Source organism: Dermochelys coriacea, chromosome 3, assembly GCF_009764565.3.
Source record: "Dermochelys coriacea isolate rDerCor1 chromosome 3, rDerCor1.pri.v4, whole genome shotgun sequence".
Taxonomy (NCBI): Eukaryota; Metazoa; Chordata; order Testudines; family Dermochelyidae; genus Dermochelys; species Dermochelys coriacea.
Genome location: NC_050070.1, coordinates 131,272,185 through 131,289,167, shown reverse-complemented (window position 1 = coordinate 131,289,167; position 16,983 = coordinate 131,272,185). Strand labels below are relative to the sequence as shown.

The window sequence follows — 16,983 nt, the reverse complement described above, 5'->3', positions numbered from 1 at the left end:
CCCTTGAGTGAGGGCGGAGAGGCCCCGATCCCGCCTTCGCTGCGCCGCGAGGGTCAGCGGCCCCCGGCCGCGGCCGGACCGCCCGCCCCAGCGCGGGCCGCCCCCCCCCGGGGGATGTTTATTGCCGGAGAACCCAGCGCCCACAAATCAAACACAACCCAAAAACCACCCGCTGCGAACAGCCCCGGGCTGGACTTCTGTAGACTTGGTTCCTGGGTGGTGTAGAAGAGAAGCCTCATTCAGTGATTTTTTGTCTCTATAAATGGCTCCATAAAGGACGGGAAAACAATAAAAATCACAGTCCTTGATGCCACACTACTCTGTACAGGCCCTCCAGCAGGGCAGCATGCAAGATGGTGTCGTAGGTGATTAGGGTTGGAAGAGATCTCAGGAGGTCATCTAGGCCAATCCCCTGCTCAAGGCAGGACCAACAACAACTAAATCATCCCAGCCAGGGCTTTGTCAAGCCGGGCCTTAAAAACTCCTAAGAATGGAGATTCCACCACCTCCCTAGGTAACCCATTCCAGTGCTTCACCACCCTCCTAGTGAAACAGTTTCTCCTAATATCCAACCTAAACCTCCCCCACTGCAACTTGAGACCACTGCTCCTTGTTCTGTCATCTGCCACCACTGTGAACAGCCGAGCTCCATCCTCTTTGGAACCCCCCTTCAGGTAGTTGAAGGCTGCTATCAAATCCCCCCTCACGCTTCTCTTCTGCAGACTAAACAAGCCCAATTCCTTCAGCCTCTCCTCATAAATCATGTGCCTCAGCCCCCTGATCATTTTCGCTGCCCTCTGCTGGACTCTCTCCAATTTGTCCACATCCTTTCTGTAGTGGAGGTCCCAAAACTGGACACAATACTCCAGATGTGGCCTCACCAGTGCCAAATGGAGGGGAATAATCACTTCCCTTCATCTGTTGGCAATGCTCCTACTAATGCAGCCCAATATGCTGTTCGCTTTCTTGGCAACAAGGGCACACTGCTGACTCATATCCAGCTTCTCATCCACTGTAATCCCCAGCTCCTTTTCTGCAGAACTGCTGCTTAGCCAGTCGGTCCCCAGCCTGTAGCGGTGCATGGGATTCTTCTGTCCTAAGTGCAGGACTCTGCCCTTGTCCTTGTGGAACCTCATCAGATTTCTTTTGGCCCAATCCTCCAATTTGTCTAGGTCACTCTGGACTCTATCCCTGCCCTCCAGCATATCTACCTCTCCCCCAGCTCAGTGTCATCTGCAAACTTGCTGAGGGTGCGATCCATCCCATCATCCAGATCATTAATAAAGATGTTGAACAAAACCAGCCCCAGGATCGACTCCTGCGGTACTCTGCTTGATACCGCCTGCCAACTAGACATTGAGCTGTTGATCGCTACCCGTTGAGCCCGACAATCTAGCTAGCTTTCTAGCCACCTTATCGTCCATTCATCCAATCCATACTTTTTTAACTCGCTGGCAAGAATACTGTGGGAGACTGTATTGAAAGCTTTGCTAAAGTCAAGATATATCACGTCCACTGCTTTCCCCATATCCACAGAGCCACAGTTATCTCAACATAGAAGGCAATCTGGTTGGTCTGGCATGACTTGCCCTTGGTGAATCCACGTTGACTGTTCCTGATAACCTTCCTCTCCTCCAAGTGCTTCAAAATGGTTTCCTTGAGGACCTGCTCCATGATTTTTCCAGGGACTGAGATGAGGCTGACTGGTCTGTAGTTTCCCGGGTTCTCCTTCTTCGCTTTTTAATAGATGGGCACTATATTTACCTTTTTCCAATCGTCTGGGACCTCCCCTGATCACCACGTTTTCAAAGATAGTGGCCAATGGCTCTGAAATCACATCAACCAATTCTCTCAGCACCCTCGGATGCATTATATCTGAACCCATGGACTTGTGCATGTCCAGCTTTTCTAAATAGTCCTTAACCTGTTCTTTTACCACTGGGGGCTGCTCACTTCCTCCCCTTACTGTGTTGCCCAGGACAGCAGTGTGGGAGCTGACCTTGTCTGTGAAGACCGAGACAAAAAAAGCATTGAGTAATTCAGCTTTTTCCACATCATGTCACTAGGTTGTCTCCCCCATTCGTTAAGGGTCTCAGACTTTCCCTGACCTTTTTCTTGTTGCTAACATACCTGTAGAAACCCTTCTTGTTACCCTTCACATCCCTTGCTAGCTGCAACTCCAGTTGTAGTTTTGGCCTTCCTGATTACACCCCTGCACGCTCGAGCAATATTTTTATACTCTTCCCTAGTCATCTGTCCAAGTTTCCACTTCTTGTAAGCTTCTGTTTTGTGTTTAAGCTTACCGAAGATTTCACTTTTATGGTCCTTTTCAAAATTACCTGCACTCCAAGCAGACTGCAGTTACTGCATGCGCTGAGCAATTTTCAGGAGCAGTGCCTTACTGTGGAAACCAGGGCTGGCTCCAGGCACCAGCGAAGGAAGCAGGTGCGTGGGGCAGCCAATAGAAAGGGGCGGCACATCCAGGTCTTTGGCGGCAGGCCCTGCAGTGCCTCTGTTCGTCTTTGGCGGCAGCTCAACCAGGCTTGGTTTTTTTGTTTTTTTTTTTCCTTCGCTGCTTGGAGCAGCAAAAAAGCTGGAGCCGGCCCTGGTGGAAACTCAATACTTGAGATTATTTTTGTTTTCAGTTTAAGGATCATGTAAATACAGGTTTCACCCTGAGTGTAAACTGATCCAACTGATGCTGCTTTGGGTGGTTGCTTTTCCTCTAATCCACAGACTGGCCAGGATTCAGTGTCACTGTCTTAAAAACCTTGGTTAGATATCCTTTACCGCACCTAGCTAAAGCCATGCTTCCTGATGGCTTTTATTCAGTTGGCCTTTCATCTCCACCTAGACAGGCCTTTCCCCTCTGAAATAGATATATAATCCCATGTTTACCCCCTTTTAGCTTCATTAACTTTCTGCCTGACCACCACACACTCCCTTGTCTTTTTTCAAGCAAATACAAATTTTAGGAGGAAGGGAGAAAATAATGATGGCTTTATAGAGTAATTTTTATGTTATTAAAGCTAGAAATTAATGTTCAGTAGTCTTATTCACACATGCCAATTCATAAATCTCCAGACAAAAGCTAAGTAAAGATAAAATTAAGATTGAAAGTACATAAATTAAGTAAAAATTAAGAGTAAAAAACATTACCAGGAGGTTATAATTATCCAAAGAGCAAGCACTACAAACCCAGGAAATTCAGAGTTCAGTTTAAATTTAAAAGAAATCTGTATCTTTTATGACAGGTTTCACAGTAGCAGCCGTGTTAGTCTGTATCCGCAAAAAGAAAAGGAGTACTTGTGACACCTTAGAGACTAACAAATTATGGTAGTGGAATGCAGAGTTAGGGCACTCAGTCCTCAACTCTGATGTCATACAATAGCTGTACAACTATGATTAGGATGTTCTGGTGTTTGTGGTCCAAGATTAGATTAAATTTATTTTTAACAACATTAGTTTTGTCCATATTTTCCGCCTCATGGTGTCCCTACAGGAGATGGTTTGTTTGGAACAAGTCTACTCAAAATAGACTTGTGATAGTCTGTGCACTACTGGGAGCAATTTGGTCTTGAAATGTGTTCTGTTGCCATTTTGCTGGGGTGCACCGCACTGGTCACCATGCCAAATTGATCCAGCAAGGCCTGACAGTCAACTAAACTTCCTTGCAAAAAATGTTGAAGTTGTTTTACCTAATGACACAGCTAAACAATGTTGTCTTTTCTAATTGAGGTGTGAGCCAACAGCCAGTGCAGTTAGGTTTTGTTGTCACAGTAATGCAAAAAGCAACTGTTAGAGATTACCTTTTGCTAATCATCTTGGGGCAGTCCAAATCAAAGCAAGGTTGTTATCAAAATTTTTATTTATTCCATATCACTAACACCACTGTAACCTATTGCAGAGTGTCCTGGCAATACCATAAAGAGAGAAAATCAGATCAGACACATAAAGCTTGCATATGCTTAATTTAATAACTTTACGCCTGGTGAGTACTCCTATTGAAGTCAATGAGACTACATACAGCCTACACTTAAGCACATTTGTAAATTTTTGCAAGACTGGGGCCTTAGAGAATGCATCCAAACATGGTGGCAACTGGCAAATCAGAAATATACGTAAAATAAATTTGTCTGCTGTTGATGAATCCTTTAAAAGAGTGGTAAACACTATCATAGCACCCAATAAGGAAAGGATAATTTGATGTTAGTGGCTGTGTGCTCTGTGCAGGGGGAGAGAGTGACTGATGAGATGCTTGTTTCAGAGTAGCAGCCGTGTTAGTCTGTATTCGCAAAAAGAAAAGGAGTACTTGTTGGAACCTTAGAGACTAACAAATTTATTAGAGCATAAGCTTTCGTGAGCTACAGCTCACTTCATCGGATGCATCCGATGAAGTGAGCTGTAGCTCACGAAAGCTTATGCTCTAATAAATTTGTTAGTCTCTAAGGTGCCACAAGTACTCCTTTTCTTGATGAGATGCTTGTTTACTTCACTGGGGTGTGGCAGGGTTTTGAGAAGAGATTGTATCAAATATACAGACAGGCAGCAGTATCACCTAATGCAGTTGTCCTGCTTAAAAGCATGGCATGAGCAGCGTGAAAGCACATCATAACCCTGAAAGCTTTTACTTGTATTTGACAAGGGTGGGTTTGTTTGGGAGGGGGGAGGAGCAGGGGGTTCTCCTCAGCTGTCCCATATCTGACCGACTTTCACTCTCAGCAGCCATGGACCCTTTAACTCCAGCATGCCACCTGACTGAGGGGCTGTTGCCCAAACAAACTCTCCCCCAACCAACCCAGCTCAGTGAAAAGGCGACGGCCTCAGAGGGCAGCGCTGGGGCTGGCTGAGCTGAATGTCTCTGCAGCTGCTCTTCAAGTTGTGCCAGTTCATTTTCTTTCGGCCTCGGCCTGTGTCATGCTGAGACTCCGGTGGGTGTGAGGCGACCCCGGGGTCGGTGCAGGCAGCGCGCCCCCCTGTGGACGCCCCCTCCCCGCCCCTACTGGGGAGCGTTCAGTGCCGAGGCCGAAGCTTGCAGGCCGGGCGCGCGGCGTTCACTCCTCCCGCCTGCAGGCGGCGCTGCCGGCGCCGGGAGAACGCAGAGCGCGGAGCCGAGGAGATCAGGCCAGCGTGAGCCTAGAGCGGACGCCGCTAGTAAGGGAAGGAGTTCCGCTTCCGGCGCCGCCATTTTGCCGTGAGACAGCAGCCGCGAGCCGGCTCCCGACTCGCGCCAGGATGTTGTCGCCAGCCGGCTACGCGGAGCCCAGGCCCGGGACGGGGCATCAGCTCGGCGCCCCCGTGCAGCACCGGTTCTCCCCCTACACCTTCAACGGAGGGTAAAGACCCGGGCCCTCGCCGCTGGGACCCTCAGCCCCGCGATCTCGTCGCCCCCCCCCCCCCGGGCGCTCGCGGCGCTGCGGGACCCGTCGCTTTCGCTTTCTGTTCCCGGTAGCTCCCCGAGCTCGGCGGGCGCCCCCCGCTCTCGGGGAGCAGGGCGCGGGGGCCACGGCCGGGTCACAGCCACAGCTCCCGCTGCCCTTCCGCTAGACTCCAGCTTCCTCCCGCGGCTGCTTCCCGCAGCCCGGCCGCGAACCGCCCCGCGGGGGGGGTCACCGAATCCCCGGTGCCTTCGGAGCCCCGCAGCAGCTTCCCCGCTCCGAGCTGCTCCGTGTGGGGTTTTGCCTCCCCTCTTGCTCCTTTACACTGGAGGGACCCCCCGTCTCCCTGCAGAGGAGGGAGGCCAACAACGTGATGAACAGACCCTCAAGTGCAGAGGACCCGTGGCTGTAACGTCTCAGGGGCAGCGTGTGGCTTGCTGTTTTCACTAGTAGTTGAGCACCTGCCCCGATCTCTAGGTGCCGCACCCAATGCTAGGGCGTACGAATGCCGTCTGTGCAGCTGAATGTTGGTTGAAAGACTGGAGGAAAGGAGGTTTGGAAACTGCTTTTCTATATTGAAGCTGGGCCGTGCAGCAGCTTTCATGGCAGCGGGACGCTGAAAGGCAGGTTTTAGTCTGATGAAGAAATCCCCGTGTTGCGTCCAGCTTTTAGAAGCACCATTACACTGAGAAGGGAGCATCCAACAAAAGGGTCTAACTTAAATCTAAAGCAAGGTGTAGTGATCTCCTGGCTTGTGTTGGTGATCTCATCCCCTTCTCTGAAATTGTAATGGCAAATTATCCTGGCAGATTTTTATCACTTTCTTTCTAGAACGTATGCATCTTAGACTGTTATCCTCAGTATTCGTAACGTAAACCACCTTGAATTGTTCAGAAAGCCCAACGGCAACATCATCCTATAAAAGTTGTATCTGCTGTGTTGAAACTTACTTGGGAATAACTGTTACCGGTGGATTAGATGTTTTATTAATACACTTTTCTGAGGTGACTGTGGGATCTGGGCACACAGATGCACTAGTTTGTTGGTTCACAGAATTTTTCATGTTGGGCCACTTCTAAAAACAGATCCTTGGGTGTCCCACTACCTATCCCAGTCTTCTGATTCTGTAACTTACTTGTGGCAACTATTGTAGTTGGTTATTTGAGAAAGGTAGGATAGTATTAAGACAAGATGAAAACGAAACTCAAATGTGAAGGTATTGGTGCTTAGTTGTATCTTCCCATCATATGTGTCTGAGCACTTTTCACTTCCTTTGTGTAAGACTTTACCTTTATGAGGACTGATTCTCCACTCATCCTCAGCCCCTTTGCACAGGTCACGATAAAGTTTTTACCATCCTACTTGTGTATTGCCTTCTTCGTGTTGTCTATAAATTTGATCGTGACTGAACTTACACAGATAACCCCCACTGCCACCCAAAGTATATAGACATGAAGCAGCCACTTATGGTGAATGTATGAATTTTTTTGTAAACCCTTTTGGAAATCTTGAGTACTGGACAGTATGACATCTAGCAGGAAGCATAACTGCTTAAAGACTAAAAAGCTCCATCATTGTGACAAAACTGCTCAGATCAGTTTGAGAACCATGCAGTAGTTACATTTCCCTATTACCTAAGTGAGTATTTGTTAGAAATCATGATTATACATTAGTCTTTGTTTTCTTTAAGGACGGTGCTGGCAATTGCTGGAGAAGACTTTTCTATTGTTGCCTCAGACACGCGACTGAGTGAAGGTTATGCAATTCACAGCCGGGACAGTCCAAAATGCTATAAACTGTAAGTTTTAATTTTGTAGTATGGAATCTTAGGGAGAATGAATGACCAGCATTTTCATTTGCTGTCCCAGAAAAAATATTCCAGTAAGACAGAAAGCAAATTTGTAAGGGTTTAATTTTGGCTCTGTTGTGATGCTGTAAATGAGATGAAGTTTCTTAGTTTGTGTTTTGCTGCTTGAATTTCACTGAGACTGATGTTTTTGATTTCCTAAACGCAAGGTAAGTATATCTGCTTTTTTTGATGGGCACCCCTAAGAGTGCTCAGCTAATTGTAGCAGCATTTAGAGTTGCTGTTGTGAATTGCTTTGCCTGTTCCTGACACCCAGTAGGTACATCAATAGTCCCTTATTATAGATGATCATGTGGCACTTCAAATAGCTCCCAAGTGGAGATCAGCAGTGAACCTGTCAGCAGTTCCTTTATCAATCTTCTTTCATGTTTCTCCTATACTTCCTTCAGTGCACGGGATAGTTTCCCCTGTAAAAAGTTTATCATTGCATGCTTTTTAATGTGGCAAATGCCTCACTCACACTCCCAACTGCCACCAGCTACAGATACAAACCCTCTGTCGTCTTTGACCGTTCACATGAGTTCAAGTTTCTCCCAGCAAACTCCTTAGCATATCAGTAACTTCTTGGTAGTGTCCAGTGGTGAGTTATCTTGGTACCATTTCCGTCTGCTGAAATATGGTGGCTGCCTATCATTGATGTAGCCTTATAGTAAGAGGAAAAACCTGTCACTTTAGGTTGTTAAAGTTAATAAATTTAACAGCTTTATATAAAATATATTGTCAATTTTTAAATGGCACAGTTTGTAAATAGTTAAGCTTGAAATGACTATAGACTCTCATTAAATTTTTAAATAAAAGTTTAATATTTTGATAATTTGTATTTCTGTAGCTCCTTCACTCTGATCACACTTTATAAAATGTTAATTAAACCTCTCAATAGCCCTATAAGGTATGTAAATCCTGTTGTTCCAATCTTAGATTGGCAATTTGAGGCACAGAGGTTAAATCACATACCTGTGGTATTACAAAATTAGCTGACAGGACTGGGAATAGAATCTGTTTCTCCTTTCTCACAGTCTTGCACTTAACCACTAGATAAGTGGTTCCCAAACTGGTATACAGAGCCATATTGATTTGCAAATCACTTGCTAATAGTCTATAGAGAATTAGCTGATCATTGTTACCAACCGATGCATTGCATTAAAAAATGCTAAGAATATGTTCAGTGCTTTCCTAGTGTTGCTCATCAATGTAAGAATCTGGTGGAGTTGATGGTTCATGTTTTTAATGCTTACTGAAATATCAAATTTTGCATTTTACAGAACAGATCAAACAGTCATTGGATGCAGTGGTTTTCATGGAGACTGCCTTACATTGACTAAAATTATCGAAGCAAGACTAAAGGTAGCTAGATGTTTGATATTTTTATGTATAAATGAAAGTAATCTTACTAAAATATTAGAGAAGTGAGCAATAATTAGATCAGGTGAAGAAACAAATAAAAATGTAACAAAGTAAAGTTGGCTGTTTTGTTTCAAACATTCCCCTGAAATATTTATACCCCAAACATTGTAGCGCTGCTAGTGAAAGAACTAGAAAGGGAAAGTGTATTTACTGAGTAAAATGCAAAGGCAATTAGAACTCAAATTGTGAAGAGTAAAGCATTTTTAAAATCAGTATTTTTATGAAAACTTCTGTATGAAACCTAAATTTTGTGCTTAAGCTACTTTAAGAAACCCAATGTGTACACCAACATTTAATCATGATAATTTTTTAGATTACTAATTGAATTTTTGTATCATTAAATGTATTTGAATTGTATTCCTGCTATGCACTCTTTTTCTTGGTGAGGTGTAGTTTGAAATTTACTTGTTATAAAAATAGTGGTTATGTCCACTTACTATTCTAATATTACTGTTTATCCCACCCTTGTGTTCTGCACCCCTTGGTGATTGCAGATGTATAAGCATTCCAATAACAAGACCATGACTACTGGGGCTATTGCAGCAATGCTGTCGACAATCCTGTATTCTCGCCGCTTCTTTCCTTACTACGTTTACAACATCATTGGTGGGCTTGATGAAGAAGGTAAAGACTTAGACTTTCTTGTGGAGAGCAAAGTGAGTGGTAGCTGATTTCTGTAGGTGAAGGGCAATCATTTCAGCAGAAGCAGACTTGCTTCTCTTACATGAAATGTTGCTCTTCACTTACATTTGTTTGAGGCTCTCAAAGCACTTTATAATAGCTTTGGTAAATATTACAATCCCTTTAAATTTAATTAGGTAAACTAATGCATAGTTTATATGACCAATCTTATAGTTTTCACCAACATCTTGATATATTACGGCTGTCAGTCTCTGAAGAGTCTGTGTGTATGAACTCCAAAATCTAAAGATGGCTAAATCCTACTTTTTCAAATGACTTATACACAGATGAAATAACATCTTTGCTAAAAACACTACCTTTCTATCTTTTCATGTTTTAATTTTTTAAGATGGATTGGAATATACTGCTTGTCTTTCAAGCTGTTTGGAAAAGCAACCGTACAGAACACTGGAATGCCAATGGCATGGGTTGCCAGTGTTCTTTTCACAGGACTTCGCCTGTATTGGGGGTCAAGCATATATATCTAGTTTAAAGATGAAATGTTTTACCAACTCCCATCTTAAAGGATCTGAAGATAAAGTTAGCATTATTTTTATTGGTAGGCAGGGCTGTTCCAGCAGCATATTCCTTTTCTGAATGGCCTGTGAAATTAAAGAATATACTGTTTCAAATCAAAACTCTTGGAGATTTGGATTATATAAAAGCGGTAGTTTAATAAAACTTGGAAAGTAACTATCACTTTTAGTACCTCAGAAGCATGTTCTTATCTCTGGCTTTTAAGCTTTTCCAATTATTTAGTTGAGCTCCAGCCAGAATACCATTAGGATCCTCTATTCTATGGCTTTGACCAAGAATCAGAGCTGGTCTTTATCCTCAAACCTCCAACCACCTTTTTTTCAGGGGTCAAGTTATTAATCTTGTCTCAGGATGGCTTGGAAACTAGTATTTGTAGTGTTTTTGAAGTAGATCTTGTATATCATTAAGAAAATAGCTTTCTGGCATGTATATTTAATATACATTTTTCTTTTCAAGGGAAGGGAGCAGTGTACAGCTTTGACCCAGTAGGCTCATACCAGAGAGATGCCTTCAAAGCTGGTGGTTCAGCAAGTGCTATGCTACAGCCCCTGCTTGACAACCAGGTAAAGTAGTCTTGATTTTTATGTCAAAAATATTTTACATCTTGGTAACCTATGTGTCTCATTCTTTCCGAACAATTTTACCATGGCTCCTGTGTAATAGGGCTGTAACATAGTTAGGCTGTGGAATGGTGGTTCTTTCCCTGCACCATTCTGTTAAGTGCAAACGTGAGTGAAAGTCTTGGACAATCTTTAGAAACTTGAATGTTCACACTTGTGCAAATTCTTAATGTTCTTAGAGTACTGCAAAGCAATGTGTAAACAGATTGTGCTCTACTAGATGATCTGGCGTAATGCAGAGTGTGGTAGCTCTCGAGCAATGCTAGAATGGGAAGCTTCTGTACAAACTAGTTCTGTTTCAGTGTTCATTGTGGTTTTTAATAAAACTACTCTATATTAGTTGGAGAGGAGAAAAAACCATACTTGCCTTATCCAGAGCCCAATTTCCTGCTCTCTCTACTCAGTAGCTATAATAGAATTATTAGCACACCTCCCTTTATGCACGAGTTTTTGAGCAGTCTTACATCAAAGTTTAAATTCGTAGATTAAATTCATAGATCAAATTGTTGAACCAAATCCCTTTGCAAGTGTTTGGTGTTCAGAAGAGATTGATCTGTGTTTTAGAATTTCTGTTCACACTTAAGCCTAGCAATTCTGATGTCTGACTAAACTAATTTTAGTTTCTCTTTACTTGAATTTTTAAAAACCTGTGAAACAAAACGTAATCCAGTGTCACTTTCTTTCCTAGGTTGGCTTCAAGAATATGCAAAATGTGGAGCATGTACCTTTGTCCCTGGAAAAGGCTATGCAACTAGTTAAAGATGTCTTTATTTCTGCAGCTGAGAGAGATGTGTACACTGGAGATGCACTTAAGATCTCCATTGTCACAAAAGATGGTATTAAGGAGGAGACACTTCAGTTACGGAAAGACTAATTCTGAATACTTGTCAATTAAATCTGCATTATGTAATCTAATTTGTAACCAGTCTGATTTACTTATGTTGGTGACATTTGTCTTATTAAAAGAACAAAAGTTATCAAAATGTTGAATGTTTGCTGTCTTCAGACATTACTGATGGGGTTTGAAAAGTGATGGTGTTTCCTGATTAAATTGGGGCAACCCATTCACTCACTGGTTGGGATATGGGTTTGTGTTGATAAATGGAAAAACCAGAAAGAATGCTGCACAGTAGATCAAATGTTTGACTGACAGCACGTGATAGATTGAATTACCCTTCAGTTTACAGCTGCCAGTTTTACTCTGTGAGCTAACTTTGCAGTTGTGTGTAAGAGTAGTAAGCATACTACTCAGGATGAAGGAAAAAAAAAATGAATCCACTTTCTTCCTCCTCTGTTCTATCATGACATTCTTTGTTGGATTGGTTTCAGTGTTCCTTCTCTTTATAGCCCATATAACTTGCTCTTTCTCCAGAATCTGTACTACTCTAATTTATCTCTCCTGCTCATCCTCAACCATATAGGGCTTAGAAACCTTACCTGATAGCTAGAGGCCAGTTCTGCTTGGAAAGAGAAGGGTGCAGGGATTCCTAACAGTGTTTTCCTTGAACCCTGCTCAGGGGCTCATCTTTCACATCTGCTGCCAACTAGTTAGTATTCAAATGTGAAGCCCACCAATGACCACCACAATATCATGTGGCTGCTGTGTTGGGAATGTCTCCACAACCATACATATGTCCTAAACTCTTCACTTTTGGATTCTCCTATCTCATAAGTAGCTACATTTGCCACCTACTGCTGCTCAGAGCTTTCCCAAGGAGCAAATGACTTACCTGCTGAATAGCATCAGTGGAGCGAGCTGTTTAGTGTTCACTCTGCAGCACCTTGGGAAACTGAGCATCAGCAGAGGCACTTCAACTGTCTGCAGAATTTGGAAAATGGCACTGTATTGTTTTACAATAAGTCCATGTTTGGAAGGTTCTCTTCACAGCTGCTAGAGCCTGGAAATGGAAACAAAAACTAGATTTAAAGATGTTGATGGCGCTAACCTGGGAAAGAATCCTACTTTTCAGGAGTGAATGGATTTTAAGATGTCTCTATACTCACAAAATCAGATATTCAGATAAAATCTGTCGTATCTCGGGGCCACGCCTTTTGCCCGTCCACCCCCACGAACATGATACAGTTCTGTGGTGACTTAGAATCCTATTTTCAATGTCTCCAACTCAAGGAATATTTCCAACACACCTCTGACCAACATATTAACCCACAGAGACCTTCCTACCAACACTACAAAAAGAAGGATTCTGGGTGGACTCCTCCTGAAGGTCGAAACAACAGATTGGACTTCTACATAGAGTGCTGAAATTGTGGAAAAACATCACTTGCCCCATAACCTCAGCCGTGCAGAACACAAAGCCATCCACAGCCTCAGAAACAACTCTGACATCATAATCAAAAAGGCTGACAAAGGAAGTGCTGTCGTCATCATGAATATGTCTGAGTATGAACAAGAGGCTACCAGGCAGCTCTCCAACACCACTTTCTACAAGCCATTACCCTCTGATCCCACTGAGAGTTACCAAAAGAAACTACAGCATTTGCTCAAGAAACTCCCTGAAAAAGCACAAGAACAAATCCGCACAGACACACCCCTAGAACCGCAACCTGGGGTATTCTGCTACCCAAGATCCATAAACCTGGAAATCCTGGACACCCCATCATCTCAGGCATTGGCACCCTGACAGCAGGATTGTCTGGCTATGTAGACCTCCCTCCTCAGGCCCTACGTTACCAGCACTCCCAGCTATCTTCGAGACACCACTGACTTCCTGAGGAAACTACAATCCATTGGTGATCTTCCTAAAAACACCATCCTGGCCCCTATGGATGTAGAAGCCCTCTACACCAGCATTCCACACAAAGATGGACTACAAGCCGTCAGGAACACTATCCCCGATAATGTCACGGCTAACCTGGTGGCTGAACTTTGTGACTTTGTCCTCACCCATAACTATTTCACATTTGGGGACAATTTATTCCTTCAAATCAGCGGCACTGCGATGGGTACCCACATGGCCCCACAGTATGCCAACATTTTTATGGCTGACTTAGAACAACACTTGCTCAGCTTTCGTCCTCTAATGCCCCTACTCTACTTGCGCTACATTGATGACATCATCATCATCTGGACCCACGGAAAAGAAGCCCTTGTGGAATTTCACCATGATTTCAACAATTTCCATCCCACCATCAACCTCAGCCTGGACCAGTCCACACAAGAAATCCACTTCCTGGACACTACAGTGCTAATAAGCGATGGTCACATAAAACACCACCCTATTCCAGAAACCTACTGACCGATATACTTACCTACATGCCTCCAGCTTTCATCCAGACCACACCACACGATCCATTGTCTACAACCAAGCTCTACGATACAACCGCATTTGCTCCAATCCCTCAGACAGACAAACACAAGATCTCTATAAAGTATTCTTACAACTACAATATCCACCTGCTGAAGTGAAGAAACAGATTAACAGAGCCAGAAGAGTACCCAGAAGTCACCTACTACAGGACAGGCCCAACAACGAAAATAACAGAACGCCACTAGCCATCACCTTCAGCCCCCAACTAAAACCTCCAACGCATCATCAAGGATCTACAACCCATCCTGAAGGACGACCCATCACTCTCACAGATCTTGGGAGACAGGCCAGTCCTTGTTTACAGACAGCCCCCCAATCTGAAGCAAATACTCACCAGCAACCACACACCACACAACAGAACCACTAACCCAGGAACCTAACCTTGCAACAAAGCCTGTTGCCAATTCTGTCCACATCTATTCAGGGGACACCATCATAGGGCCTAATCACATCAGCCACACTATCAGAGGCTCATTCACCTGCGCATCTACCAATGTGATATATGCCATCATGTGCCAGCAATGCCCCTGTGCCATGTACATTGGTCAAACTGGACAGTCTCTACGTAAAAGAATGAATGGACACAAATCAGACGTCAAGAATTATAACATTCAAAAACCAATTGGAGAACACTTCAATCTCTCTGGTCACTCGATTATAGACCTGAGGGTGGCTATCCTTCAGCAAAAAAGCTTCAAAAACAGACTCCAATGAGAGACTGCTGAATTGAAATTAATTTGCAAACTGGATACAATTAACTTAGGCTTGAATAGAGACTGGGAATGGATGAGTCATTACACAAAGTAAAACTATTTCCCCATGTTGTTTCTCCCCCCCACTGTTCCTCAGATGTTCTTGTTAACTGCTGGAAATAGGTTTTCCTCCCTCCCCCCCCCCTTGTTGCTGGTGATGGCTCATCTTAAGTGATCACTCTCCTTACAGTGTGTATGATAAAACCCATTGTTTCATGTTCTCTCTCTGTTATATATATATAAAAAAAAAAATCTCCCCTCTGTATTTGCCACCAAATGCATCCGATGAAGTGAGCTGTAGCTCACGAAAGCTTATGCTCAAATAAATTTGTTAGTCTCTAAGGTGCCACAAGTACTCTTTTTCTTATGGCACCTTAGAGACTAACAAATTTATTTGAGCATAAGCTTTTGTGAGCTACAGCTCACTTCATCGGATGCATACAGTGGAAAATACAGTGGGGAGATTTATATACACAGAATATGAAACACTGAGTGTTACCATACACACTGTAACGAGAGTGATCAGGTAAGGTGAGCTATAAGGTGGTGGGGCGGGACCTTTTGTAGTGATAATCAAGGTGGGCCATTTCCAGCATTTGACAAGAACGTCTGAGGAACGGGGGGAGGGGAGAATAAACATGGGGAAATAGTTTGTTTGTGTAATGACACATCCACTCCCAGTCTTTATTCAAGCCTAAGTTAAGTGTATCCAGTTTGCAAATTAATTCCAATTCAGCAGTCTCTCCTTGGAGTCTGGTTTTGAAGTTTTTTTTGTTGAAGAATTGCCACTTTTAGGTCTGTAAAAGTGTGACCAGAGCGATTGAAGTTTTCTGCTTGTTAGGGTTAAGAACATTTTATAGCTAGATCAGCATCCATATGTTTAAAATGATGATTATTCATTTCCAAACTCACCTATGGTGACCCCACACTAATTTTAGTTAATAGGAATTTGTCAGTTGAGTTCTGTGGATGTTGGTCTGAGTCCATAATAAATATATATTATTGCATGCTATAAATTAAAACATTTTAGCTACAACTTTGGTTTCCAAATGTATTTTCAAAAAAATACACAAGTGAGATATAGGTTTGATCAGCATTAGTCTTTCCAATCAAGTGGCTTCACTAGACCAGCAATTCTCAACAAGGGGTATGCAGAGGTTTTCCAGGGTGGTATATCAACTCATCTAGATATTTGCCTAGTTTTACAACAAGCCACATAAAAACCACTAGCAAAGTCAGTACAAACTAAAATTTCAAACAGACAAAATGAGAAAGGAAGCAGTTTTTCAGTAATAGTGGGCTATGCCACCTTTGTATTTTTGTCTGATTTTTGTAAGCAAGTAGTTTGTGAGGTGAAACTTGTAGGTATGCAAGACAAATCAGACTCCTTAAAAGGGGTACAGTAGTCTGGAAAGGTTGAGAACCACTGCACTAGACAAACATCAATATTCCAGTATGCAGGAGTCAGTGTTCTTGTTTTCAATAAGTTTGGACGTATAAATTGTGTTCCACCTCGTGAAACCTTACTGGGTTAAATAGGTGGAGGTGCCATACTTGGTTCCTCGGACTAACTAAAAAACATTTAGTAAATACAGAGTGTTTGAGTAGTATTGTGAAAGCTAGTGCAATGTAAAAAAAAAAAAAAATTAGTTGTAAACATTTATCTATTTGGGAGCTCACGCTCCAGTTTTTCCAGTCGTTTCAGAACAGCATTTAAAATTCAATAATTTTTACAGCAGAGAGTCTCATATTAAACTTCTTCCATAGTCAATCCAGTATAGAGATTGAAACTGAGACTGCATCTGCACTTGGAGTTGGGGTGTGATTTGCAGCTTGCAGAGACATACTTACGCTAGCTCAATAAGCACAGGCAACAGTGGCCCAGGCTAGCTGCCCCAGGTACAAACCTGCTTGTACCCTGTGCGCACATGCTCAGGGTGGTTAGCCTGTGCTGCCACTCGCTGCTGTCCATGCTACTGTGGCTACACCACCATTTTTACTCACTGAGCTAGCGTGTTTCTTAATGAGCTGAGAAGCATACCACTAACTCCAAGTGTAGGTATAGGCTAAGGAAGGATTGTTGCATTCCTGATACCATGAATCAGCAGTTCAAGACACAGATGTGATCTCACTAATAGTTTCAAGCAAGTGAAAGCCCCTAGGAATGACTACTGGGACAAAAACCTTCGCTGAAATTGTATGATTTGGTTTGAAGGCTGAGCAGTTCAATCTTCTGTCCTCCAGTAGAAGGTTGCATATTTAATGGCAAAATATAGCCTGGGTGTACTTTGTATGTTCTTAGATGCTTTCACAATCCATACGTGCTTTACATCAACACATTCAGTGCAGTAGTTTGGACTGAAGCATTTCACTTCAGACATAAATGTGTTTCTTCATTTACCTGCTGATAGGTCT

The 16,983-nt window shown here is 43.2% G+C and overlaps 1 protein-coding gene across 1 annotated transcript; it reads left to right on the top strand.

The window, feature by feature from the left end:
* Window positions 1-5,152: 5,152 nt before the first annotated feature.
* On the top strand, window positions 5,153-11,464 carry PSMB1 (proteasome 20S subunit beta 1). Its single transcript, XM_038397640.2, has 6 exons — window positions 5,153-5,336; window positions 7,069-7,176; window positions 8,508-8,589; window positions 9,144-9,273; window positions 10,324-10,430; window positions 11,176-11,464. The coding sequence occupies exons 1-6, from the start codon at window positions 5,236-5,238 to the stop codon at window positions 11,359-11,361; spliced, it is 714 nt and encodes a 237-aa protein (XP_038253568.1). The 5' UTR covers window positions 5,153-5,235; the 3' UTR covers window positions 11,362-11,464.
* The last annotated feature ends 5,519 nt before the right edge of the window (window positions 11,465-16,983 follow it).